The sequence below is a fragment of the Anomalospiza imberbis genome, chromosome 8 (genome assembly GCF_031753505.1).
Source record: "Anomalospiza imberbis isolate Cuckoo-Finch-1a 21T00152 chromosome 8, ASM3175350v1, whole genome shotgun sequence".
Taxonomy (NCBI): Eukaryota; Metazoa; Chordata; class Aves; order Passeriformes; family Viduidae; genus Anomalospiza; species Anomalospiza imberbis.
Window position 1 is genome coordinate 2,728,315 of NC_089688.1, and position 26,001 is coordinate 2,754,315.

General features: G+C 48.4%; 1 protein-coding gene across 1 annotated transcript in view; it reads right to left on the minus strand.

Annotated features, from left to right (window-relative positions):
* Positions 1 to 25,113, minus strand: part of ASCC1 (activating signal cointegrator 1 complex subunit 1) — a 33,444-nt gene extending 8,331 nt beyond the window's left edge. Inside the window, exons 1-8 of the mRNA XM_068196962.1 lie at positions 24,975 to 25,113; positions 23,772 to 23,871; positions 22,803 to 22,900; positions 21,429 to 21,607; positions 15,249 to 15,385; positions 12,997 to 13,116; positions 8,747 to 8,868; positions 6,572 to 6,651 (exon numbers count right to left, since the gene is read on the minus strand). Coding sequence (XP_068053063.1) covers positions 6,572 to 6,651; positions 8,747 to 8,868; positions 12,997 to 13,116; positions 15,249 to 15,385; positions 21,429 to 21,607; positions 22,803 to 22,900; positions 23,772 to 23,871; positions 24,975 to 25,083 — 945 coding nt within the window. The 5' untranslated portion in view covers positions 25,084 to 25,113. The remainder of the gene's footprint in view (positions 1 to 6,571; positions 6,652 to 8,746; positions 8,869 to 12,996; positions 13,117 to 15,248; positions 15,386 to 21,428; positions 21,608 to 22,802; positions 22,901 to 23,771; positions 23,872 to 24,974) is intronic.
* Positions 25,114 to 26,001: the final 888 nt, after the last annotated feature.

Consider the following 26,001-nt stretch of genomic DNA (forward strand, 5'->3'; position numbering starts at 1 on the left):
TTTCCTGATCCCTTGCTGCAATTTAAGCCCATTATTTATCACTTTATCATCCGCTACTGGCAAAAGCATTTCTAAGCTTCAGGAGTTTTTCCTACATGCTGCCCTCCTTCCCTTTATTACCCTTGAAACAACTCTTTCAGCCCCAGCTTGCAGACATTTTCTACCCCTCCAATTATCTTATTGTTGTCCCCTGGGCTCTTCGCACCCATCCACGGTACCCAAAACGAGACAAGCCCTTCAGCTAAGCATAGTCAGAGGTTCACTTTAAGGACATTTACCTCTTTTTTTTTAATTTCCATGGGCTGACTCAGTCTGGAGCAGCCCCCCATAAGCCAAACCCTGGCCTGTCGGGCTGGTACTGAGGAACTTCTCCATCCTACACCGGTGTCACCACTCCCTCCAGGACCTGTCCTTGTTTGCAGCTGCCTGTTTGTTTCTGCCCGATTTCCCACCATTGTTTGGAGCTCTGTTCCCTCCAACTCACATGTGCAATATTCCTGCCTCCCCCCAGCTGGGTGTCACCTGGAGACCTCGGAGTGTATTTCATGCTGCTCGTAACACCCTCCTGACCTCCAAGGGTGGGATGAGTACGAGGTTTCCAGCTCCGTGCATATGGAAGCAGCTGATCCTTCTGTGACTGCTGCCATGTGAAACCTCAGCTCTTCATAAAACTGGAGCAAAGCCACCTCAGCTGCCAGAGGGTGATGCAGCAGTGGGGAGGGTGACATTCAGCAATAGTCTAAATTAATCTGTCAGGCTGGTTTTTTTTTTCAAATAGAACTGTTCAGGGCGGGGTGCAGGCCTTTGTTCAGCTGAGAACCCCTCCCTCCAGGATCGCCCCCTCCTCACAAGCCAAATCTAGTGGTGCTCCTGCCGCTTCCATGCTGCAAAACCTTTGCTTTAGCTCACAGTTTTGGGCCCGTTCCCCCCCATCACAAATCCATGAAAATTCATGTGCTTCAGGAAATCAAACCCCAGTTGCTATGGTGAAAGGCATTCTGCAAACTAAGAAACAAATACAAGTGGGACATTTGGAGGTTACCAGATTTTTGCACGTCTTTCAGACAAGAATAAAAACCCTTTCAGCAAATTAAAGGCTCCGATAAGATCCCAGACCTACACCTCAAACGCGAGGGATTTGCAGTACACCTTAAGGAAATTAATAACCAAACACTGCATTTCTCCACAGAAGCCTCATCCCCATGGCTCCTATTACATCAAGTGCAGCAACAGTTTCTAAGAGCTGGGCTTTGCCTTTGCTGCAGAGATGGCAGGAGGCTAGAGAGGCATCCGGGAATGCCAGGACAAGGAGCTCCCGTCAGTGTGACCTCTCACTACGCCCACCGAACACCAAGAGGAGGAGTCTAGCTACAGAGACAGTAAATTAATTCAGACAGACACAGAAAATTATCCAGCAGAAGGGTCATGGCACCTTGGGGATGAACTGTCTACTTTTGCTAATCAGTGGGTTGGGGTTTTTTGCATTTAATGTGCTGGGTCCTTGCCTTCTATTAAGGTGCTGCTGTAATTCAGCCCCTGCCAGCTCCACAGAGAAAAACTGTCTTCTTAAGATCAAAGAGGTGACACTGCCCCGGCCGGCTGGTGGCACAACAGGGATCTCAGGGAAGTGAGAAGGGGGGATGCTCACTGGGTGGGAGGCAGAGGCACCCACAGAACCTCCAAAAGGCTCAGCTGCTGGCCTGGGTGGGAGTGGAGAGGTGCAGGGGAAAGAGCATTCAGAGGCCCTCAACAAACCCTCTTCCAGCTCTCACAGCTCCTGCTAAAATTAGTCAGAGGGGTGTAGAGCACCTCTGAGAGAAAAGAAAAAACGCTTTTCCTTTTCTTGGTAAGGTCACCAAAGAGATCTCTGTCACGCAAGGCAGCACAAACCTTCTGCTTGTGTTCTCCTCAGCGCAGTGGCTCAGCCTTCCCCCAAAACTTCCAACACTACCTCCAAGGCCTGAACATTCTGACAAAGATATCTCCCCTCCTTTGTGTGCTCTGATTTTTCAAATGCCACTTCAGATTCCTGTTTCATCAAATGCAAATAACATGAATATGGCTTTTTCTCCCCCTGAAGAATATAATTCGCAGGAAAGCATTTTCACAGCAACCCAAATTTAATCTCCTCTTTTTCCCCCATGATTATACAAACTGATCTCCAGTCTCATCTGCTCAACTGTCACATCCTCCCATCCCACTGTTGCTCTAATTGCACACTGCTGAGCCCCCTCGATTGTTCCGGTACCTCTTGGTAATGGCAGGAATTCTCCCCTCTGCAAAGTGGCATCACAGCCTTTCATTTCTGCTTTTGATTCTTCTGTAAAAACGAGGTGAGGAAAGCACTGGCTTCTTTCTGAGATCCTGATGTTGCACCACAATCTCTTACTGAGTCTCCCCTCACCCCAGTGGATTCTTTGTTTGGTATTTTTAACTCTAAACTTTCCAAGCAGCCACCTCCTGTTAGGTATTTGATCCAGCTGTCAGTCCTACTTTGGATCTACATCTTTACCACACTGCTGAGGATAACAAGATGTTCTTACCCTTTCTGAACACCAGGCAGTCTTGATCCCCACCTAACGCTGGTTCTTTGGCTCTTTGATTCACCTCAGCTTAGAAATATATCGGGAAAAGACTCAGCCTCCTTAAATCCACAAACAAAAATTACACAGAAGGCCTGGGTTCCAGCTGCTGCAGAACACAAGACACACTCCTCCTCTGCAAGTGGAGCTGGCTCTGCACAGGGGTCCGCATTCATTTGTTTAGAGCTTGGTGGGCTTTGGGGTATTTTGAGGGGTCAGGGGTTTATTCAGGCCAAGGTTTTTCCTTTCCACCGCACCTCTCTCCGTGGCATTGCATCAAAAGTTTTAAACTGAACTGCTGCATGCCACAGCCACCACACTGCTCTTAGCCAGCAGGACAGACACGGTGACAGGGAACACCACTGACTCTCCAGGGTATCAGACAGTAATTGCACTTTCTCCCTGCTCCCAGTGAAAGCAGCTACAGTGCCATAACTCAATACACTCATGCAGGCCTCAAAAGAGAAGAGGCCTCATCAAATGATGCCTTATCTGACCTAGAAGCCCTCCCTGGGCACTCTTGCAGCCCCCCTGCTGGACCAGGGCACGGCAGCATGTGTCACCACCTTGGCTGATCCCATTCCCAGTCTTCCATCCCAGCTTAAAGTCCCCCTTAATGCCCTAAAGACATAAGATGTGCAGCTTTCTGCTGCTGTACCTCAGTAGCTGTTCCCTCAATATTTAATCTTGTAAGCTGTTAATGCATGGATCTGTGCTAAGCAGCAGAGTTCAGCTTTTTCTGCACTCAGAATTTGCTTCCTTCTTGTTTGAATGTGGCAAAGGCCATTTATTTACTTCTCAGACCTTAACTCAAGCCAAAATTCATTCCATTTTGACCCAGTGAGAGTCCAGGTGGTTTTCTTCCTTTCCCTTAAACGTGCAACAGAAATTTTTGACCCGTCAGCCTTTTTTGCGTTTCTTTTCGTTTTTATTTATTCACTGCATCCTTCGTTGGATTTTTTTTTTTTCCACTAAACAAAAATAAATAAAAACCCGGAGGCAGCGCAGCCTGGTCTCCGGAGATGCCGGCAGCTGCCCCGGCCGTCTCCGTGCCAGCGGCGTGCCAGCTGCGGCGCAGGGCACGCGGCCACCGCCAGCCAGGACACGGCAGGGAGCTGCCAAGCCGGCATCTCCCCCTGGCCTGGCCCTGCCCGAGCTGATGGGGCCTTTCAGCCAGGAATTGCTGCCTCCTCCCTCGGCTCTCGGAGAGATGAGACACTGCTCCTGTCCGGTGTGTGACTAGAGGGAAGCCAGCCTAGAGGGAATACGTATCGCTCCGTGTGAAGCGGTCCATGAAGCATCCCCAGCTTTTTGGGACTAGACCAGAGAAGTGCAAAGGCAAAGCTTTGTTGGACACAAATCTCACACAGCCCTTTGGGCTCTCAGCTCCACCTATGCCAGGAAGCCTTTTTCAGGGATATTCTTCAAGACAGAAGTAATTTAAACTCCCAAAAGCAAGTCATCCTACAGGATCTATTTTCTGAGCAGTGTGGGAAGGTACCGGCCTGCACAACCATTTATTAGCACAAATAGGAGTGTATGTTTAACTCTGTGGAACGGGTAGAACAAAGGATTATTAAATAAAATTCTGATTAGTTCAGCTGAAAGCAAAATACCAGCTGGAGCCTGGTGTAGCACAGGCATGTTATCAGCAAACATGTGCTGCCAGCGCATCTGCACACACAGACACACACACACACACATCCCCCAGCTCTGACCATGGGGAGCCTCAGCCTGGAACAGCAGAGCCACAGCGCTTCCATCGTGCTCTGTGCTCCGACAGCTCCAGTCCTGCCCTGAGCTTTTGGCCCTTCAGGGCTGCACAATGGGAATGAGAGTGATGAAACCTGAGTTTTCCCACTTACCCTCCTACCAGCAGCCATGCTTTGTTAGTGTTCCAAGTGGGAGCACAGCCACTCAGCACAGCCATCACGGAGTCCCACCGCCTGGAATCACATGCGGGGCACATGGCCCTCCCTCCCACCAGCCTGCCTAACTGCAGCCGTATTCATTAACAGCCCCTCGTTTGGATCCTGGTGCAAAAGTTAATGAAGCCACTTCGCGAGAGGGCAGCCTCCCCAGCACAAGAGAAATAATGGATATAAAAGCAGGCTGGGAGGGAACTGGTGCATCCCTGCAAGGTCATGCTGGAATGCATCAGTGGCTCACTGAGGCTGGCCTCCTCCGGTAAGAAGCCTGGAGCTATTTATGACTCATGTAATTAATTAATGCCAACGGGCGTTCTGCTGCAGGCACGTGGGAGACCAAAGGGAAATACAAAACGGGCAGGTTAGGAAATGTAGTGGAGGTGGGAGAGAAGGATGACATTTCTTGTGGCAAGCCATGCTTTGAAGTAATTACCAGCAGTTCAAACAGCCAGTAGCTCTTTTGGCTACGTCAGTACAAAATCAATTAGGAGCTTTAAAAATGCATCGGGCTCATATTTCCAAGAGCATCAAGAATAAGAAGTAGCCTCGGAAGGAGAGCAGTTGCATTTCCAAGCACCGTGCACCGTAGGACCCTTCCCCAGATCCTCAGACCCCACAAACGGTGTGACCAGCAGAGGGAGCATCGTTAATACCATCCCAAGCACAAACAGTTTGGGATGAGAGCACGGAGGAAGACCCACAGTTTGATTTTATGTGTCTCTAAAGCCTGAGGACAAATTTAACAGAAGCAGGAGAAAGGAGCCAAGGTGAATGTGGAGAAAGCGGAGTCCTGCAGCCACTCAGGGCTCCTGACACACATCTCCCCCTTCCAGAGCTGGCTCTCCCAACACTGAGAGCCATCCAAAACTGCAGATCACATCAAGAAAGGGACCAGGGCTGTGGCTTCCCCGCTCCAGCTTGCAATACTGCAGTCTCACACTGCACACTCAACATGTGGTGACGCTGAGTCATGACACCGTGCTCGCACAGACCGTTTGAGGACAATGAGAGCTTAACCTAATTTTGTCCCTTTGTTTGTCCTCTGCACACAGATCAATCAGTTCCACTCCCTGCCTTCACATCCCCCTGCATCCAATGCCTGATACATGATTAAGACTGTAAATACAAATAAAGCACACTCTCTCCCTCCTCTGGGAGGGCTTTAAAGTCCTTCTGGGTTGTCCAGCTCCCACTCAGCCTGCATCCTCCCTCATGTATCTTCATTGCCAGAATATCTTACCGTTCCCAAATGTATCCATGCATTGTCCTCGCTCCCTCTTATCAGAGCTGCCTGCAACAAATCCTCTCACACAATGAGGATTGCAAATTTGCTTACAAGCCGGTGCTGTTTTCCATTTCTGTTCCTCTGTGCATCTCTTTTCTCTCTGGACACTTGCAGGGGTCAAGCACCACAGCATCAGTCTGCCATAGCCATCTGGATGAGCAGCAGAGGCTGCCTGCAGTCCCAAGCCTGGCTGGCAAAGCCTGGGAGTGTGCAGCATGCTCCCCTTTGAGCCTTACCCAACCTCCACAGTCTGGGGGATCGTGTTTTCTAACCTCTGATCACTGCCAAAGCCCTCAGATCTTGGTGGGACTCCCTACCACTACCCAGTATTTTTCTGGAGCAAATCAATAGCAGAGATTAAAACCAAAAAGAAAAGAGTAAGTGAAATGAGAGCGGGGTTTAGATTCATAAATATATATGAGTAGAACAAGAGCAACGAAGTGCTTCTTTCTGGTGGGCTGAGAATCAACTCGAGCCTGAGTCTCCAGGGTAAAACAGGAGCGAAGTAAACGACAACATGAACACCCACTTAGCATTCGTGCTTCATATTCCTGCTCTGAGCCTCAGCAGCTTAAGGAATGTTCCTGTTAAATACTGTAATGCTCCCAATTACGAGTGATCTGGACTGTTTATTTTCTAAACAGATTCCCCCCCCCCCCAACCCCCAGGAGATCCCATAAGCCTAAGACAAAAGCAGTCTAGAAGAGGTGTTTCGACCTCTTTTGGCTATACAATATCCATAGCTGGCTCCATTTCCCTAATTGTTTCATACTGACCTTGAGGATATTTTGGCCATTAAATGACTCCCGCTCCTTGAAAGATGATTTACCAGTCATTGTGTTGTCTCGTTCTTCAGCTGTAGAGAGAAAAGCCACCAGCAGAATGAGCATCAGATGGGAGAACTCTGTGTGCTGTACTTCACCCCCCACTCTGTCCCTCCCCAAAGTCAGCTGCCAGCTAATAAACCATCTTTGCCCAGTTCTCCGTGCAAAAAACCCCACTTCCATTTTAAAAAATCCATTTTTGGATTTTAAGAGGAAAAGGGCTGGAACTGGTGCCTCTATCACCTCTGTTACCTGGAGGAAAGGCCCTAAATCACAGCTACTGCTGTGGTGACTCTGTAGGGCTGACTGCTCAGTGCAACACACCTGCTTCTCTCTGGCTCGTTCTCATCCCACATCCTGCCATGTCAGGGTGTGAGACAGCACTTGCATGGCCTGGAACAGCACCAGATTCCAGGCTGAGCATGCCAGCACAACGCCAGGCGGGATGCGGCCGGCACCGACACAAACCTCTGCTGCCTGCAGCATACGTGTGCCGTGGATGCTTCGGTGGGGTGGGCACGCAGCCACACACACACAGACGTTCAGAATAGCAGCCCAGGCCTACAGCAACTGCCAAAAGCCTACATCTGAGATCCATTTCCCCAGAGCACGGCTGGGTTTTTATATAATCCCCAAGTACATGATCTGTTCCTTCCACAGGACCTCTGCCTCACTCGGTGAATATATTCAGTATTTCTTTTTCATCTCCATCATTAACTATGAAGTCCCCCTCACATCCAGCTTGCCGTTCAAATCCTGTATGGAATACAAAGCGACTTCTATGGCTGCCTGCGGAATGCTGGCGGAATGCTCTCCCCATTGTGTCTGAATGCCTCTCATGCCTCATGGGGTTGTGCAGAATATAGACTCAGGATGCCAGACCTAGCTGCCCATGTGCCTCCCCTCACGCTGAGCCACATCAGCACTCTGGGGTCACATTTTCAGGGCTCAATTTGAGAGCCTCATCTTTACAGGGTTTCTACGCCCTGGGTGTGCTTGTTTGACTTCAGGAGCAGTCAGACCCAAAACCTGCCCAGAAAACAATGACACAAATCACCTGCTGTTATCACTGTCCCTGCAGAGATTCTGAGAGGCAACAACTAAAGAATTCTTGACGCAACCTATTGCAGTGCACAGGGTCCACCGTGCCAGAGCATGCACGTTTGCACATGGAGAACCAGGCTGTAACTCACTGCCCCTCCCCAAGGGTGATGCTTTTAGGGCTGCTTTATAAAGTAATGTGATCAGAAGGATGCTACAGCCAGCCAGAGCAGACAATCTTTTGGCAGAGACAGCAGACGCCATACACTCAAGAATAGCTCTCATTCGGCTTCGCATCCCATTCATCTGTCTGCAGCTGATTTAAGGACAAAGACAATGGAATCACTTTCCTAAAGAAATGAGCAATGTCTAAGTTAACCAAAGAGGATTATCTTTTCGTCTTGTTTGAAGGACAGCACAACATATGGAGTTGTTACCCAGTTTCAATTTAACACCAGGACACAGAGAGCCCAAGATCTCACCTCCATGAGGTGTGGCTGAGGTCACTTGCTCTGTTGAGCCTGAAGGAGACGGAGGGGAAACCTCATCAGGGTCTGCAGCTTCCTCACAAAGGGCAGTGCAGGAGCTGCTCTGACCTCTGCTCTCTGTGACCAGGGCATTGCTGGAGCTGTGCCAGGGGAGGTTGAATGTTGGGAAAAGGTTCTCCACCCAGAGAGAACACTGAACAGCCTCCCCAGGAAATGGTCAGTGCTCCAAAGCTGCCAGAGCTCCAGAAGCGTTTGGACAATGCTCTCAGGCACAGGGTGGGATTGTTGGGGTGTCCTGGGCAGGGCCAGGAGCTGCACTGGATGATCCTTGTGGGTCCCTTCCTACTCAGGACATTCTACAATTCTACTTGAAGATATTTTTCCTTAGCCCAGTTACTATGAGTGCTACAGGGTGCCAAGGTTTTGAATCTATGACTTTTGTTCGTTGCTTTGTTTTCTTCTGGGTTTTATCTGCAGACATCTCCCCCCAGCTCTGTAGGTAAGAAAAACCACACTGAAAAAGCAAACAAAAGCATCTGCTGAGCAACGGGACTACTTTAAATGCATTTAGCAGCAAGGATGAAGGCTCTGTACATACTTGGATCTTTCCTGAAGAGCGTGTTCATGACTGTGGCATGCAGTTTCACCCGGTCCCATTCTTTAAGCATCAGGCCAGAGGCCACAAACCGCTCCACCAGCTGATCAGCAACCATCTGCAACCTGGGAACCAAAGAGAAAGAGCAGGGCCACGTAAAACAAGGAGCCTCTGCAGCATCAGCTTTTGGCTTTTCAGCCAGGAGGGCAGCAAGTGTGAAATGAAGTCTCTGCATGCACACAGCACAGGGAGCTAGTCTCTGATGGAAAGCGAGCGGAGGCATCAGCATTCAGCTCTAATGCAAAAAGTTCTGACTGTTGCACAAAGCTTCCTCTGTGATCGCTTCTGCTGCAAATATTCCACGAGGAAGGGCAGATTTAGCACAGCAGAGAGCTCGCTCACAGTGACAGATGTTACTGGGAGCTGAAGGATGCATCTTTCTACTGCCAGGAAACACAATGTGACTCTCCTTGCAAATGCTAAAATCTGCACACCCGCAGGGACTTGGGCACCTTGACTCCCAGAGGATCTGCTCAGGGACTGCTGCAGCCTGGCTCCTCTCTGCCCCAGAAAACCCACCCAGCCTTGGGCTTGCTTTCTAGGAGAGCCCAGAACATGGTGACAGGGGCACAAACCCTGTCAGCACATCCTGGTGAACACTCCAGCTTTGGAGCTACTGAGCAAGCAAAATCCAAGGACTTCTCGCCACCTTTGTGTCTGGCCTTGACTGTCAGGATTTGAGGGCAGATCCATCCTAGGACAGGCGGCAGGAGCAGGGATCAGAGCAATGCACTCATGTCTAAGGAGCTGAAGGAACTTCCAGGCTGCTGCTGTGCCCAAAAAAATTCTGCAGTGCCTGATTCTTACCAAAGGTAGAGAGGATATGCCAGAATGAGAACTCCCATCTCCAAAAATAAGACCAGAGGGTATTATGTCTGTGCAGAAGAACCGGAGCTTCTCCCAGCCTGTCCCAGGGATTAGAGAGCTTTCTGCTCTGTGAGGTTCCACCATGTTGGTGTCTCAGCTGTGGCAGAGCGTGGCCTGTCCCCAGAGCCTGGGGCTGCCACGCTCTGGATGCCAGCTCCGACCCCACTGCTGGCTTTGGGCTGCCAGCCCCCATGTGACCATTGCAAGACTCTCAAACTACCAACTGTCACGGCTTTCTACTATTTTCTGGCTTTACTTCAGTGATTTTTAAAATTAGCAATGACAAAGATTAAATGAATATCATTACAGACAATACTAAAACAAATTAACAGAGAATAGCTCAAGTGAAAATGGTGCTTTATTACGTTATAAAGTTAATCAAGGAAATAAAACAAATTAGAGTGAATTATAATGGAAATTATTTGCCATGTGGGAGGCATCAGAGCATGATCCCTCTTTCAGTCTGAACCATTATATGTGCAGAAGGGCTTGCCAACCCCTAATTCTGTCTGCAGTTATGCAAGCTAAGTCAGGATAAATCAAATCTCCTGCTTTACAGCTTAAGCTGATCAAGATCATCCAAAGATCAGGAAGGAACTCCACCCCTCAGCCATGCCAGGAACTACACAGAGCTAACAGGACATCTTGCATGAGACAGGAAAGCACACACCTCTCTCTAGCACAGGCTGCAGCAGCCTGATCCAGCACAGGAAGCCACGTGGCTGCTACTCTCCTCTAGTATTGGCCTTGCAGCTCAGAAACTGCTTTCCCATTCCCCTAAGCAAGGCACAGCAGGTTTCAGCAGGCAAGAGGTTCAAGGAGCTGTTCAGCTGTGTTACAGGCCAGAAACCAAAGCAGGGTTTTCTGGAGAGATCACCATTTGTCCTCTCTTTATAATCACTGCTGGTCCAACACAGTGTCTGCTGGAATCTCAAAGGAAGGAAAAGCTGCTCTCCATCAACACAAAAACACCTTTTTTTCCCTCTGCAAAGCTAAGCGTTCTTCTGGATGCTTGCTAATAGCTAAAGAACTATATAAGAGAAGTGCCAGATGACTGGTATCAGGAGAAGGGGCTTCACCCAGATGGTTGTGGGGCACTGAACAGGGAATTGTCACTGGCCCCAAGGCTGCCAGAGCTCCAGGACATTTGGACAACACTCTCAGGGACAGAGTGGTGTTGTTGGGGTATTCTGGCCAGAGCGAGGAGTTGGACTCAATGACCCTGATGGGCCCCTTCCAACTCAGCCTATTCTGTGATTCTGTGAATTAATCTGCGGGTGAGGGTAGGACCAGCCTGGCCTAAGCATTAAAACTTCAAATTGCTTGGCCCTCTCTGAGCCTGCTGCTATGCAAAAAGCGAAACAGGTGCTGTGGAAGAGAAGCCTGGCAGATTCCAGGTGCCATGCAAAGCACAAGGTCTGGTTTTGGCCAAAACCTCAGCTAACAGGTCTCTGTGAAGGACAGTGGAGACATCAGTCCTTTCCTAGGTGAGTGGGGAGTGCTGTTTTCATTTTCAAGGCCAGGTGGATTTGAAGACCTCACTTCTCTCCCCTGCCCAAAGCAGCTCTGCCAGCTCTGATGCATGTCAGCACTTTCTCCAGCATTATGCCTAAGTGTGTTCTCATCACACAGGGTACAGCTGGCATCTGAAACAGAGCACAGTGCAAGTACCAACAATTCCAGCTGTCCCCAGAGGCAGGCAGACATCACTGTCAATGTAGGCCATGCCTATGCTCTACAGGACTCCTCTCCCTGCTCCTCAGGCCGCAGATTTATTTTCAGATGCAACCAGACTGGCAAGCACTGCACCTCAGAGAGAGCCAGAGCTCGGTGACTCAGGAGAACAGGCCCGGACCTCAGCTCCCAGAGCTGGTATTTTAGATGCTCTCTACAACAAAACCCACAGAAGGACATTTGGGTCATCCAGTGTTTGTCTCCATCTCATCTTTCCAAGTGCTTCTGCTCTCTTTCTCCCTGTGCTCTGTCTCCTGGCTGATCTCTGCCTTGCCCTGGTTCCCTACCTGCCCCATTTGTTTTTATCTCACCTCTTCCAGTGTATGACAGACTTCAAAGCGGAAGAGCCAAGAAAGGGAAAAGACTTCAATTCCTACTGCCTCCCAGCAGTTCTTACATTTTTCATTTTCCCCCTCATTTCCTTATCCCACTTCCTATCTCTTACTTCAACACAGCCTCCAAAGTGTGGTTTTAAGCAGGGCTGCCCCCCCTGCCGTCTCCTCAGCCCTCAGGGAAAGGATATGCCAGAACATATCCCTTCTTCCCTGAGCCAGTCCCTGCTCACAGCCTCCCTCCTCTAGCTGCACTGCTCCATGCTCCTCTTCTAGCTCCTGCTGTCCTCTAGCAATGGGAACAGACAACAAAAAAGGGCAGAGCTGTCAGGCAAAAAGAAGGCTGAGGCTCAGAAACAGGAGGTAAAGCTCTTTTGGCTACTCTCCTTCCCTATTTCTGGCAACCAGCAGCACTAAGCACAACAACTCTTATGTTAATCACAGAATCTACAGTGGTTTAGGTTGGAGGAAGTGTTAAAGATCTTCTGCTTCCAAACCCTGCCATGGGCAGAGACACCTTCCACTAGAACAGGGTGTTCCAAGTCCTGTCCATGTTTCCTCAGTCTTCCAGAAAGCAACAAGAGAAAAGATGGTGTTGTCACTGGTAACATAGTCCTTCTCAAAAACAAGATGAAGGAAGGCTGTCCAGACACTGCCATATCCTGGGCAGGGCTGCTTGTAGAGCTGAAGCCATCAGCCACAGTGGTGAAGAGCACAAACGCTCGAGCTGACACCAACCAGGCTTCAAGATCTTGCAGCAGCAGCTCCAAAAGACATTTCACACCCAGCACCTATTCCAGGCTGCTGCAGACACACGAACCAACTCTGTAATCAGGTCGTGCTCTTCTGAGGACCTTCTGGGTTAACTGGGTTTTAAGAATAATTAAGTGCTGCAGAATAGAATACACCAGGTTGTCCAGATTAATCTGGACTGCAGGTTGGGAACTAGACAGTAGAGGCCAAATCATCCTGCCTTCTAAAGCATCTCAGGAGTATCTCCTTGGCCATGTTATCCTCGTGCGAGCCGTGACTCCATCATTCAACCTGACAGACTGCTGCAGAAACAAATGACACCCTTCAGCTGCAGCACCAGGGACTGATTTAAAGAGCAAACACATCACTGCCTTAAGCGGTTCAGGAAGCAAGGATGACTTCATCTTGGTGACTGCTGGCCTGAGGACTGCCAGCAGCACCCACCAGCTTCAGAGGGTTTCCCTGGCACTCCAGGGAGGAATGAAAGACAGGAGCAGGGGCACTCACCTGTCTGAGCCATCCTTCATGTGGACTTTGGCATAAAGGACGTCTGTCATGGCAGGGTCATCGTTCATGTACTCTACTCCTGCCACTTCCACCGTCAGGGGCTGGCCTCCAGTAATTTGGCTAAAATCCAAGAAATCCCTAATGTTAAAAACCAAAACATCACACCAGCTCTTGAAATGCAACACACAGCGCTCCTTGTGCACATACCAAATATTTGGGTTTACTATGGGAATGAGATTACTCTTTTTGCCGTAGTGAGACACAAATTTGATGTTAAGTGGGACTTAAATGTTACACAGAGCCTATTGGGCAGTGAACTCCATTCAGGAGTTCTTTTCTGTCCCCTGTTTTTCAGCTTGTTTGCACTGCAAAAACCCAAACTCAAAAAGTCTCCCTAATTCCTAAAACTCAAAAGCCTATGGCTGCTATTGCCTTATCACCCTGAGTGGTAAAAGAATTTAAATTCATACATTTGGTGTTTCAGACACACATTAAATCAACTTGTCAGTGCTCACAGGCCACCTCAACATGGAGATCTCCATCCACATGTCAGAAAACCCACCAGAAGTAAATGGTTCAGGTTCTCATTCCAGAGAAGCTCCTGCCTCCCTGTGAAAAGACCAACCATAAAGTCTCTGATTTTTGCTGGGGAAGGTACTGTAGCTCTGAGAGCAACATCCAACCAGTAAACAGAGCTGGTTTAAAATCAGCTCCAGCTCTTCATGCAGGATATAATATGCACTCCCACACCTGCAAACGGCCTGCAGGGTGTATCTGCTTCCCTACACGTTGCCTCCTTGCCTTTCCCAGCAAAGCATCCTGGGGAGGCTGGCACTGCAGCCAGTACCCCCTGGGAGTAAGTGATGCCTTGTTTAACACCCAGGGCTCATGGAAAGAACAGGGAGCGTCTGGGCAGGCAGATGTAACAAACACAAGTTAACAAGATGAGTGTGACTTTGCTCTGACCTTGGTCACTTCTGTTCAGCTTTTGAAGTTTTTTTGAGGTTTGAGCAAAGATTCCCAAGTGAAATAAGCAGTGTGATTTCCCTTCCCAGTATAGTTACTGGGAGGGAAACAGCACAAATGTACTATTATGGACATCAAATTAACAGCACTAAAGGTCACATATTCTAAAAAGGGTCAGAAAGGTCACAGCTAACTTCACAGGGCACTGCCTGAACTTTAGAAAAGGAAATGAAAGCTAATGAAGGTTTATGTAGGTGGAAGGGAGCCTAATTAATTTTCCAAGTATATTTACTTGGGTGTGGAAGGGGAAATAAACTAAAGGTTACCTTCAAGTGTTGATTCCCCCTTCACTAAAGGAAATAGGGAGCAAGATTTTCTCGGCATCAGTTCAATACACTTATGTGGAAGCTGGCACTTTCCAAATATTGCATTCAGAGCCTCCCCCTGGAAACACACTTGCATTTCTGTTCAACAGCTGAACTGGAGCCATCCTTTTAAAGGCAGAGGTATGAATTCTGGCCATGCATTAATTCCCATAGATATTAGCTGGCACAGCGTGGCCAATTCTTCATGCACCGAGGCAGCAAATAAATGAATGCGAAGGATCCGTGCTCTGTGTGCAAAGGCTTTGCAGAAATAAATAAATAAACCACCCCCTCAGGCCATCTTCAATTACTAAGCTGACCAGAGATGAGCTAATTACGGTGTCACTGGACCACATCTGCAGCCAAAGCCCCAGCATCCGCAGCTCGGTGTTAACAGGCAGCGATGCAGCCGCGCTCCAAGAGCAGCACAGACACGTCCAGGCTGATTACTCACAAGACTCCTGATGGCTTCCCTGCACAGCTCCCCTCGTCCAGGAATGTGTGTCAAGGACACCTCAGCATCTGCTCTGAGACAGGAGGGAAGTGCCAGAGGCAGAGCCCACTGCAGACAGCGTGCAAAGGTAAGGGAGCTCAGCCTCCCTCTGCAGCAGGCAGGGGACAGCGACACAAACTGCTCAGGTACAAAGAACAGGCATGCATGTGAGGAAGGGAAGCGAGACAGCAGAGCAGGTTTGCAGGGATTGCCGAGGGTCTGAGCTGAGCTATAGATGCTGTAAGGCTCTCTGTGGCTGCTCAGGGATTCCTACCGCCCCATTTGAAACATTTCAGCCTTTTTCTAAATTTCCAGAGTTGAGAGAAGACTACTGAGCTGCTCTTCTCTTCACTGTTCCTTGTCAAGACAGAGTGCTGCTTTCCCCCCTCTCAAGGCCTTGGTGATGACATCCCTTTCCCACCACTTACTCCACAAAGTCCTCTTTGCATCGCTGCAGGAGGTCACAGGCTTTCTGGATCTCTTGCTCGCTCAGGAGCACCAGCGTCCCAAGAGTCAGGTGGAGCTTCGCAGGGTTCTGGAAGAGGCTGCTGCTGACCCCGTGATCCTACAAATCAATCCATCACATAGATGTGTCTTACCTCATCCACACACACCCTGCTCCATCACAGGGATAAATACTACAGAAAGCAGGTACCAAAATCACTGGCATCAATCCTTTTATCTCTGGTCGGGTTGGCAATGACTCGACGTTGAAAATTTCTCAGGCTTTGTGAGGAAGCAAGCTTAGCCTGGCAGATGAGCTGCAGTCCCGTCACAGCTCCCTGCCTGCTCTTCCGTCAGAGCCGCTGAACAGCAGCCTGGAAGATCACTACAGCAGGCTGTAACTTGGTACCCAGGACCTGCAACACTCACTTGTGTGGGGTTTTTTGGGAGGAGACTTCCACAGGTGTCAACGCAGCATCTGCTACCAGCAATGAACTCAACACAAGCCAGCTCAGATTTAAAACTTCAGTCCATTTCTTGTGCAATAAAGCTGAGACCAGCTGTTGTGACAAGCTCTAAATGGTCTCTAAATCCTGTCTAAACACAGGTTGCACCTCACAACAGAAGCACAGCTAATACCAGCTATGATAATTATATTTTTCTTCTTCCCATATGCCCTATAGTTTGCTGAGGTGAATTAAATTTAAATTCCCTTTATAAGAAGAGCTGTGTGTTGTTGCTGGGGAGGAACTGTTCCCAGGTGGAGCAGTGGTTGCATCCAGCTTTAAGAAACGTGCTATTCTGTTCTGGGATACTTATAAAAATACCTCAAGGATGGTTAACACACCCATATTAAAACAATTATTTCCACTTAGTGGCCACTTCCCATCAGCGCATTAAATAACCTCCAATTTTAACTCCAGAAGAAGCCAAGCTGCCAGGCCATGGAAGCCTTTCTGCATCTGAAAAGAGTGCACCAGCTGAGAACAATAGCTTTGAAATTTCTACTGTGCTCCAGAGTTTGAAATAAAACCTTTCAGACATTTAAATGCTGCAGTATCTCAGCCTGTCAACAGTTTCATGCCCCACATCTCACTCAGCATTTTTCATGCCTAATGACCACATGCAGACCTTTCTTTACAGCACAGCTTATGGGCTGGACTAGGGACAAGGCAGGCTGCAAAACAGAGGCCAGGGGCTTGCTCCAGCAGCCACAGCTTGGCAAAAAACAGGGATGGCCCCATCCCACTTCTTCCTACCTTCCCCTCCCTGCAGTAAAAGCTTTGTGGCTTCCTTTAATTCATGCTGCTGCTCACATGCATGACAGGACATGATTTCTCTCTGTCAGCCTTTTTTCTCCAGTGATATCCACAGTCAGAGAATATTTGGCCCTTCACAAAACAACAGCTTGGGTAACAGAAACTGGGAGAAAGTTTGATTTAACCTTGCCACAGACAACCAGCCGAGGTCACAGAGTGCACAGATGAGGTACAGTAACAGCCCTTTGCAGGTCAGAAAGCCAAAGCCCTGCCCTCATTTTCTGCCCCAGTACAATTTGTGCTGTAAGCATGACCCTGCCCCAAAAGCAGCATTTTCCCCTGAGGTTTTCAACACCTGAGTGTGGGCTGAGTTGACAAATGATGGCACGTCACCTCCATGAGCCACACTACCGCTGCTGGGGAGACCAGCAGGGAAGAGCAGTGCACAGTGAGCAGGCCAAGACCTAAATAACCCTCCTGGCTTACTCCCTAGTATTTCAGGCAGCTCCTCAAAAGCCTGCTTACACTCCCTACTCTTTCACAGGGCAGCAGATCACACTTCTCCCACACATAAAATAGATGCTGCGTCAGAGCTGGCTCCCCCTGAACAGCCAACGTTCCTGCGGGTGTCTCAGCAGCCCTTCCTGGCTGGATGCTGCTCACCAGGATGCAAAAAGGCTGGAACTCAATAATTCTTACTCCAGATCATCATGTGCGATCAGCAATCACTGAGTCACCTCACGGGAACCTGCCCTATTGTCTCTACAAAAATTTACTGTTCAAAGCTGGGCTCTTTAGGATGTATTGAGAGGCAGGAAGAATAATCCCTTTATGCACTATCCATACGTGATGACTGTCCTCTTTAGCTTATGCCTCTCCCTAACACTGCCCTGTCATGGTCAAAAAAACCTAACTCGTTTCCACTCGGCCATTTTTTCTCCCTCCTGCTACCAAAGACTTCTAGCTCTGCTATGCTTCTTTAGCAGGAACAGAAAGGGTTTTATCTGAGGTCTCCAACTCTTTGCAAAGTCCAAGTACGTTGTCCTTCCAAATCTAAGACCCTGTAGTAGGGAAACCATAAACCACAACACACTTCAGCCCTTCTACATGACAAGGCAAGGGATCAAGCTCCTTAGCTCTTCTGTCCTGGCTGTGTCCTCTCTGCTGTTTTAAGAGCTCCCAATGTTTGCAGACAGCTTTATGTTTTTCAGGTTTTTTTTTTTTTTCCTTAAGAGCAAGATACCACATGCCAGCTATGTGCCCTGTGCCACCCTGATCCACAAACAAAGGAGCGAGCCAGGACCACAGTATTTGCACAGGATTGTCTGAAGAGCTACAGGCTCAAAAACCCCTCCCATTTTCTGTCCCTTCCACTCTGAGACAGAATACCCCATTAGCAACGTTTGGTATTTACAGGTTGCCACAGATGACAGCAATCCTGTTTCTTTTCCCTGCTACATCTGCAGCCTGTTCAGTCTGCAAACGCTGCGTTTGCACAGCTCTCAAAGACCCAACTGTGATTTTTCACAGCAATGTTGCTGCTGAGTCTCTTCCCTTTTCCACCTGCATGCTCAGACAGACGTCTCAGTTCTCCTCACTCTGACACCTACATGACAGTGAGAGAGAGGAGACTTCCAAGGTCATCCAGCCGTCCGGACCTCCCACTGCACCACATCAGTGATGAGCCTGTCCAGGTGAGCCACCTCCCCATACTTAGATTAAATCAACCTAAAAGAACCTCCCCTCAGCCCTGCTTCATTTGCCTGCCAGCCCTGACTGTACAGCATGAACAACACCTCAAGTGTTCTGTATTTCAGCACAAGGTTTATCTTCTAAAAGCTTTTAAAGACACACACAAGGAAAAAAAACTTAGAAAGCACATACCTACCAACAAAATGCTATGAAATATAAATGAATGGTTGCCATGGTAACTGCTTCAGAGAGAAACAGAGTCCCTCACAAATGCTCAATGGCCAGAAGAGATCCTCACACACACAACATACACACACACACCTGCTCCTTTCCCTTCCTTACCATTATTATCTCTCATTCAAAGGCTGAAGTTCACCTAATTCTGTGATGTTTTGCACCAGGTAGAGAAACGCCCCGCTTCTGTCACTGAAACCTGTTCAGATGTCCTCAAGTATTCTGAGAAATCCCATTGCTTTGGACAAATCTCTAAGCTCTTTTATTGCTCTGCGAGGCACAGTTTTGAATTACTGTTTTTCATTACTGATGTGCTTTCTAGCAGACCCTGCTGTGAGATAAAGTGGTATTAGAGTGGCATTACTGGCTGGAGGAGTGATTGAGAGACACACGGGGCTGCACTGTACTCCTCCAACTAACAGGAAGCAATAAATATATCTAGAAACCCTTTTGCTAATACCAGGAGAAGGAAGGGCAGAAAAATAAAGCATTATATATTCCTAGGCTAAGCATATGCAACCCCCTGAATACCTGTTACTGACCGAGTTCTACATTTCAAACTGAAAATTGAAACTCTAGAGCTGATGGAAGCGGTGCCAGGAACATTTCAGGCCCTTACAGGACTTGGAGCTGTCCAGACACGGAACAAAAACTGCAGGACAGACAGAAGGACAGGCAGGAAGAGGAAAGATGAACGTGACCAGTATTTGGTCTCAGCACTTCTCTGACCAAGGCTGGATTGCTGCAGTTTTCTGAGCCAAGGAGCGTGTGAAGGTTTGCAGGCAGCTCCTTCCAAATGCGACTGACAACACTTGAGGAATGCACAAAGTCTGTGAACATGTTTTTAAGAGGATGGCAGACAACCCCCCATCCCCCCAGAGATGCAAACTGACATTTAAGAGTGAGCAAGAGAGAAACAATGTGACAGACAAGATCAGGAGGGGTTTGGAGAGAAAGCAAGATCACCAGTGGAGGCTGGGCCAATGGAGAGCTGCAGAGATGCAACCCAGCCAGGAGGCAGGAAAAATGAGTGCTCTGCAGGGAGAAGGGCTGGTCCCGGGTCAGTCTGTTGTGCTGCAGGATTAAAAACACTGGAGGAGAGCAAAAACAACAGCATTGCCTGCAAAGATGGCTAAAACACACATCTTAGAAATGTGACACTAAAAGGATTTAGAAAGGTCCTTAGGAAGGTCCTTAGAAGACTCATCCCAGAGCAGGGCAGCCTGGAAGCCAGGAGCCAGCAGTAGTATGGGATACACTGAGGTTACTGCAGCAGGCAAGGCCATAGGGAGGGACACAGAGATCCACAGGACCTGCTGGCAGACAGCTGGAGGAGGAGGAGGAGGAGGAGGAGGAGGAGGAGGACCAAATACACGGAGGCCAGGATGCCAAGTCTTCAGGCAGAGCAGGACCAGATCTCCAGGAAGGCCAGGTGAAAGGACTGTAGCAGCCATAAGCCCGGGCAGGAGGGGATAAAGGGCAAGAGAAAGCCCATGCTGAGAGCAGCAGCCTCACTCCAGAGCCAAGGGCACAAGCAGCCTCTGCAGAGCCCCGTGCAGGTCACCGGCCCCTCAAAGAGCTGCTTCTCTCACTGAACCCTGGTGTGTCCCACACGAGGACTGGAACTAGAAACCAACAGAGGGAGCCAGGCCATCACTGATGCCAGCCCGAGGTCCCAACTCTGTCCAGCCTACACCTTCCCAGGCTAATGTTTCCACCCCCTGCCTGCAGGGCATTCCTTTAATCAAGGTGAGCTTTAATAAAGGTAGTGCTGCTGGCTAATTAGGAGAGATCATCCTGCTAGCCCGAGGGAAAGGTTCCCCTGGCATTGCACTGGCTAATCCCTGGAACTGTTGGCCAATTTCAGTTGTGTTTTAGGTCAGGTGATAGAAAGCTCCTAAGATGTCAAGGAATTAAGCAGCCGGGAGGAGAACAGGAGTCTAAATCCTGACTGCCAGGAAAGACAAGACTGCAAAGACAGCTCATTTCTGCTCTTGGAGATGAAACAACTGACGTGCTATTGACCATGAGAACTTGAGCAACGACTCGTCACTCCCCAGATATCAGATAATTCACACCCATGGCATGAAGATACAGGAAACTAAACTTCTTAAGCTGTGCTATCTGCAAGGTTGTATTTTCCCCTTAGCAAGGCACCAGAAGAAGTGATGGACATGAAAGTGATCAGCCCACAGAGCCCTGCAGTGTGTCTGCAATGCAACCTGCATTGCATTGCAGCCACACAGAGACCTCTCCCCTGCCTAGAGATGTCCTGCAGCAGACAGAGAGGACATGGCAACTTAATAACACCATTCCCTCTCCTCAGCCCAGCCCTGTGCACTGACACACCACTTCTGTCAGCCCAGAAGCACACTAAAATAAACCAGGGAATGCAGAGCTTTCCCTTCATTTTCTTCCTCGTTTCCCTATGCCTAACTGTTTCCTGCTCCTCCCAACACAAGATCTGAAGGAAAGTAGGAGTGCTGTCAGCACAAAGTCTCCTGGGGAAGAAGGGAAGTGATGAGATTTGCAGGATGGCATGTGCTACCAAGTCGTTTCTCGCTCAGCTCTGGCAATGACACCCATCTTCCTTCACTGTCAGGAGCCAAAAGAAAAGTGAAACAGAAGCAGCAGCAAATTTGTAAATTCCTACCTAATTTCATGCTTTTGTAAAAATCATATAAAATGTAGACAGATTCACTACATTATTTAATGAGTTTCCCATTAAAAACAGAAACCCCAACCCTCTTTTGAAACTTAGTGTATTGTTAGTAGAGATTTCTCTGGATGGGAGGATATCTAAGTAAACCATTCCACTTTTCAGAAAATTTCACAACAGCACTCAACAAATTCACAGCAGATCCACCAACTTAAGTAAAAGACCTGTTGGAAACAGAATAGGGTAAGGCCTTCAAGGAAACTGCCAAAGAGCTCTCTCAATAAATGAAACAGCACTCTAATCCTCACGTGGATCCCTACCTTTGAGCACTTCTCCAGCACCTCCTCCTTGAACTGCAGGAACTTTTCCTGGATGGCAGGCTGGTTGAGAGCCAAGGACAGGAAGTGTGTGAAGGGCTGCTTCTTGCGGAAGCTGTCCAGGAGCACATCGATCCGCGTCCGGGCAGAGATGACACCGCTCCGCTGCTGCCCCGTGATCACTGCAGGGAGGCACAGCAACCAACACCTCTCTGCTTTCCTGAAGCGCTCAGCTTTTAGTCCCAGCCTCCCAAGGAAGCAGTAGGAATCAAAACCCCCAGCCATGCATTGAAAAACCTGCCAGACTCCCTGTTTGACTTTAAATGTCTGATACAGCTGTGTTTTCCCCAGCAAAGACAGGATGATGCCATCAAAAGCATCCCTCTGCTGCCCAGAAAGTCAGCTCTGAGATCCTAAAAAACAGTAACTGAGAGCCCATCACTTCAGATTTCTAGAGCATAATTTCAAGTTTTCATATAGGCAGAGTTTTTCAAAAGGGCAAGGAAATCTATGAAGGATCAAGACTGTGTTATTTGTGCATGCACTTCAAGGCACCAAACAGAGAACACTTGAGCTCAAAAGGAAAGAACAGCAAGGAGCAAAATTTCCTTGGCTTCCAATTATTCCATGTTTTCAACATCTCTCAACCTTCCTAAGTCCCTCACAGTTCTTGGGAAGAAGTCAAGACCCACTCCTTGAGAAGCACCACCATGTTCCTGTGCAGCATCACAGCGGGGTCCTCCCAGCATTTCCTCCTCAGAGCTCTGTCACAAACATCCCTGTGCCAGTAATCTCTGGAGCATGCCCTAAGGAACCCTCCAAATACCCACTCTGGCAGAACTCACAAGGGTCAGCCCTGATGAGCAAGGTCTCCTTTTTAAATCCCTGGAAGTGATGAGAGGGAACATATGGTACAAGAAGCCCTGCTCTCACGGTTGGGATCTAGTGACAGCACCAGAAAGTCACAAATGTCATCTCAACCCTTCTCATATTAAATCATATGCAAATGTTTATTTTGCACACAGATAGACAAGGTATTTCTCTGAATTCTTATTTCAGTTTCTTATTCACGGAATACTATTTTAAAAGCAAAACTAAAAAAAAATACAACACATTCAGGACCCAAGTTCTCAAGCCATTTAAGGCCTAGAAGTGACTTAAAAAAAAAAAAAAACCTGACACTGTTAAATGAGGATTTATAGACAATAAAAATAAGCTCAGAAGAACAGTGAAGTGACTTTCCCAGGGCCAAAAAGTGAGTCAGTGCTGTGTAAGAAGTAGGAATTAAAAGGAAACACCTCCAGTACCCCCTCCCTGCTTAAATTGTGCTTGTGCAAGAGCAGATAAAAGTACATCCATTTTGTGTATCCCACTCACCAATTTCTCCTTCCACTCCAGGCTTGGGAATGCTGATGGAGGTCCGAGTCTCTGTTTCTAGCCTCTTCTTGGTCTCCCCTTTCTTCCCAATGATGTACCTGGAGGCAGAAAGTGCAAGAGTTTCCCTCACAAAGTGACACTGAGCCACTCTCCATCACGTGTGTCCAGACCTGGACCCTCTGTGCTGGAGGGATGCACACATCCAGCTCCATGTGCAGGACCACATCCAGGCACAGAGGTGATTCCCAGGACTTCACACGTGTCCAGCCTGGGACAATGCTGAGCTATGGCTCACAACTGATTTAAGTTAAAATAAGTTGGTAGGTCCACAACAGCTCTGCCCACCACAGCCTCTTCATCAGCTGGGTTAATCTCTTTTCCCATTATCCCAGCTGAGGAAGAAATAAGGGCTCTTTTTCTGCTTTTTGCTTTGCTCAAGGTAGTCGTTTGCCAGCATCTAAGTACACAACGGACAACTTTTCCGTCTCTGTATTTCAAAAAAACTATCTAACTAATAGAACTGTCAAAAATAACTAGATAAAACTTTGAACACTACAGGTTCCCCAGTAAACAAGGGACTGAAGTCAACAGCCAATTCCAGTCGTGTGTGCTTTCTCTGAAAGCTCCCACAAACTCCCCCCGCCAGGCTGCTCGCTCCAGTTCTTCCTCCCCTTCCTTCTCCCACCCTCCTCGATGCTTTTATGTTCAAGGCAAGAGATGTTCAAAGACTCTCCTGCCAGCCAGCAAGCACCACCTGCTGTCCCTACCACGGGGACGGTGCGGAGTCAAGCGAGGCCCAACTGCACTAGAAAGGCATTGCCAATTTCCCCTTCCCCAGCACTCAAACCCAGAGCACGGAGCACATCCCAGAGATCCAGCGCTCAGCCCGACCTCCAAAAATAAATATTCTGTGCTCAACTTCTTCCCCAGCTGGCGGCAAATCAAATCAACCAAAGCACACAGGCTCACTTGTACAAGGGGCTGGGGACCTCCAGCCGGCACTGGAAGCCTCGCTCGGTCTCCTCCACCACAAAGGCATCGCAGGGTTCGTCCGCGCAGTCACCGGGGCCTACCGGGAAAACCACATCAGACCCTGCACAACCCCTGTGAAGTTTGGCAGTGCTTTATGGACGACAACAGTCTCCTCCCAGCCTTCTTTCAAGGTCAAATGAAGGAAGGAATGGGCTTCTCTCTGCTGTCTGCTGTGGGTAACTGCTTTTTATTTATCACCTCACTACCAGCTCCGGAACACATAATGACAACTTCTGAATCCGGCCGGCTGGGAGGCGCAGGAAGCAGGTAGTTATAAACCAGGGTTTTTCTCAGCTGGAGTTTGTGCAATTCCCACACAGTGGGAATGATCTCTTTTGGCAGCCAATACAGAAATTCAAGGCTGCAGAAGACAACAGATAAAAGGTGAGGAGAGTTTTGGTCCGAGGGTTCAAGCCAATGATTTAGAAGCAGATGCACTTTCCATCTGCAGGCTGCTCAGTCGTGCACGGATCCAACAGAGCACCCTGAAAGAATCCATGCTTCCTATTCCATTTCCAACACAAGCAGGGATGAATTTGAATGGAAAGCACCTGGTTAAAGCTTAGTGCAATCCTCTGAAACGCAAGGTGGGAGGAGAAACAGGACACAAAGGCCACGTTCCCACATGGAAAGTAACACTGGAGCTTTTCTGTGCCCCCAACTCACACACAGCTACAGCAAACATATAGGCAGAAAGAGGAAAACACACCAGGACAGGAAGAATTTTGTCCCCAAAATAGGTAACACCTTCCAAAGGCCAGTTTTAAAGGCAGAAATATTGCAAGGACAGAAGGTCTTTAGCAAGCAGCTTCCATATCTGCCATATCTGCAAATAAAGATGGTAAGGAAAAGAAAGAAACCTGGGAAAAACAGATCTACACAGCTAATCTGATTTTCCCTTTTCCTGGAGTTCTCCCACAGTCAGCAGAAAAGCTGAACAGTCAGCAGCACGGTAAGCCAACCCACCTGGGATAACTGGGACTGCTTCCACTTTGGGCAGCAGGATCATCAGGGACCAACACAAAGCCTTTTTCTCCCTCTTGAACACCTCGATGCGCTCACAAAGGCATCAGAGATGACTCTGAGAGCTCCCTAAGTCCCCAGTGTCGATGTTCACACCTCCTGAGCATCACTCCTTACCTGCACAGAAGTCCTCCTCCTCCTCGTGTGGGAAGGCCCGCTCTTGGATGAGATTTTTCCGGTACACTCGCCCCCCGATCCTTATCAAGGGGGGCCGCAGCACGTCCATCCTGCTCCTCCTCCTACTGCACCAACAGAGACAGCTGTGCTAACCCAGGCCAAGGAAAAGCTCACTGCAGTGTTTCCTTGCACGCTGGGTTGGCAAGGACCTTAAAGCTCAGCAGGGGCACCTTCCACTATCCCAGGTTGCTCCGATGGGGCAGCAACAGCTTCTGTGAGCAACCTGTGCCAGGGCCTCGGCACCCTCATAGGAGAACAATTTCTTTCTAAAATTCAATCTCAGCCTCCCCTCCTTGGGCCAAAAGCTCCTCCATGCAGATTCTTAAGAAAGGCAACACCGCCTCAAATGTTACGTGTCTCAATCAAAGAGTAATTTGATGAGAAGTCACAAGTACGTAAAGCGCAATCAAGTGGAAACAGGAAATTTAAGCAGGGTAAGGTGTGTAACTCTGAAACTCACAGGTTTCAGCTAAAAGTCACTGTAACCTCAGTCAATGTGACTTTTCAAAGTTTCTTTGGGCTTTAGCTGGCTCCGAGTTAAAAATGTTTAGAGTGGAGACCATTTAATGGTGCTAAAACAAAGAGCCAGCAATGTTCTGTCAGATTCTTCACATCTCCTGCACTTGAATTTCAATAGTCACTGGTGAGAAAAACGCTATTCGCTTTTGTTAAAACTTTAGAGGTTTAATAGTAATGAAAATAAGGACAGTAAGAGATAATAAAAAGTAAAGAATTACGGATGTCTGGGTGCCTGGCACTCTGCCACAAAGCACACCTTGCTAACAAGGATTACTCTTTAAAAGCAATAGCCTATTGCATATTGATATATCTCATACATTATTTAAATATTCTTTTTAAACTACGGTGTTTCTGCTTAATTTTAGTTCCTCCCCCCCCCCCCACCTTGTAAATCAACTTTCTTGGCTCTTCGAAGTCTGAGTTTTTCTGATAAGGAGATAATAATTCT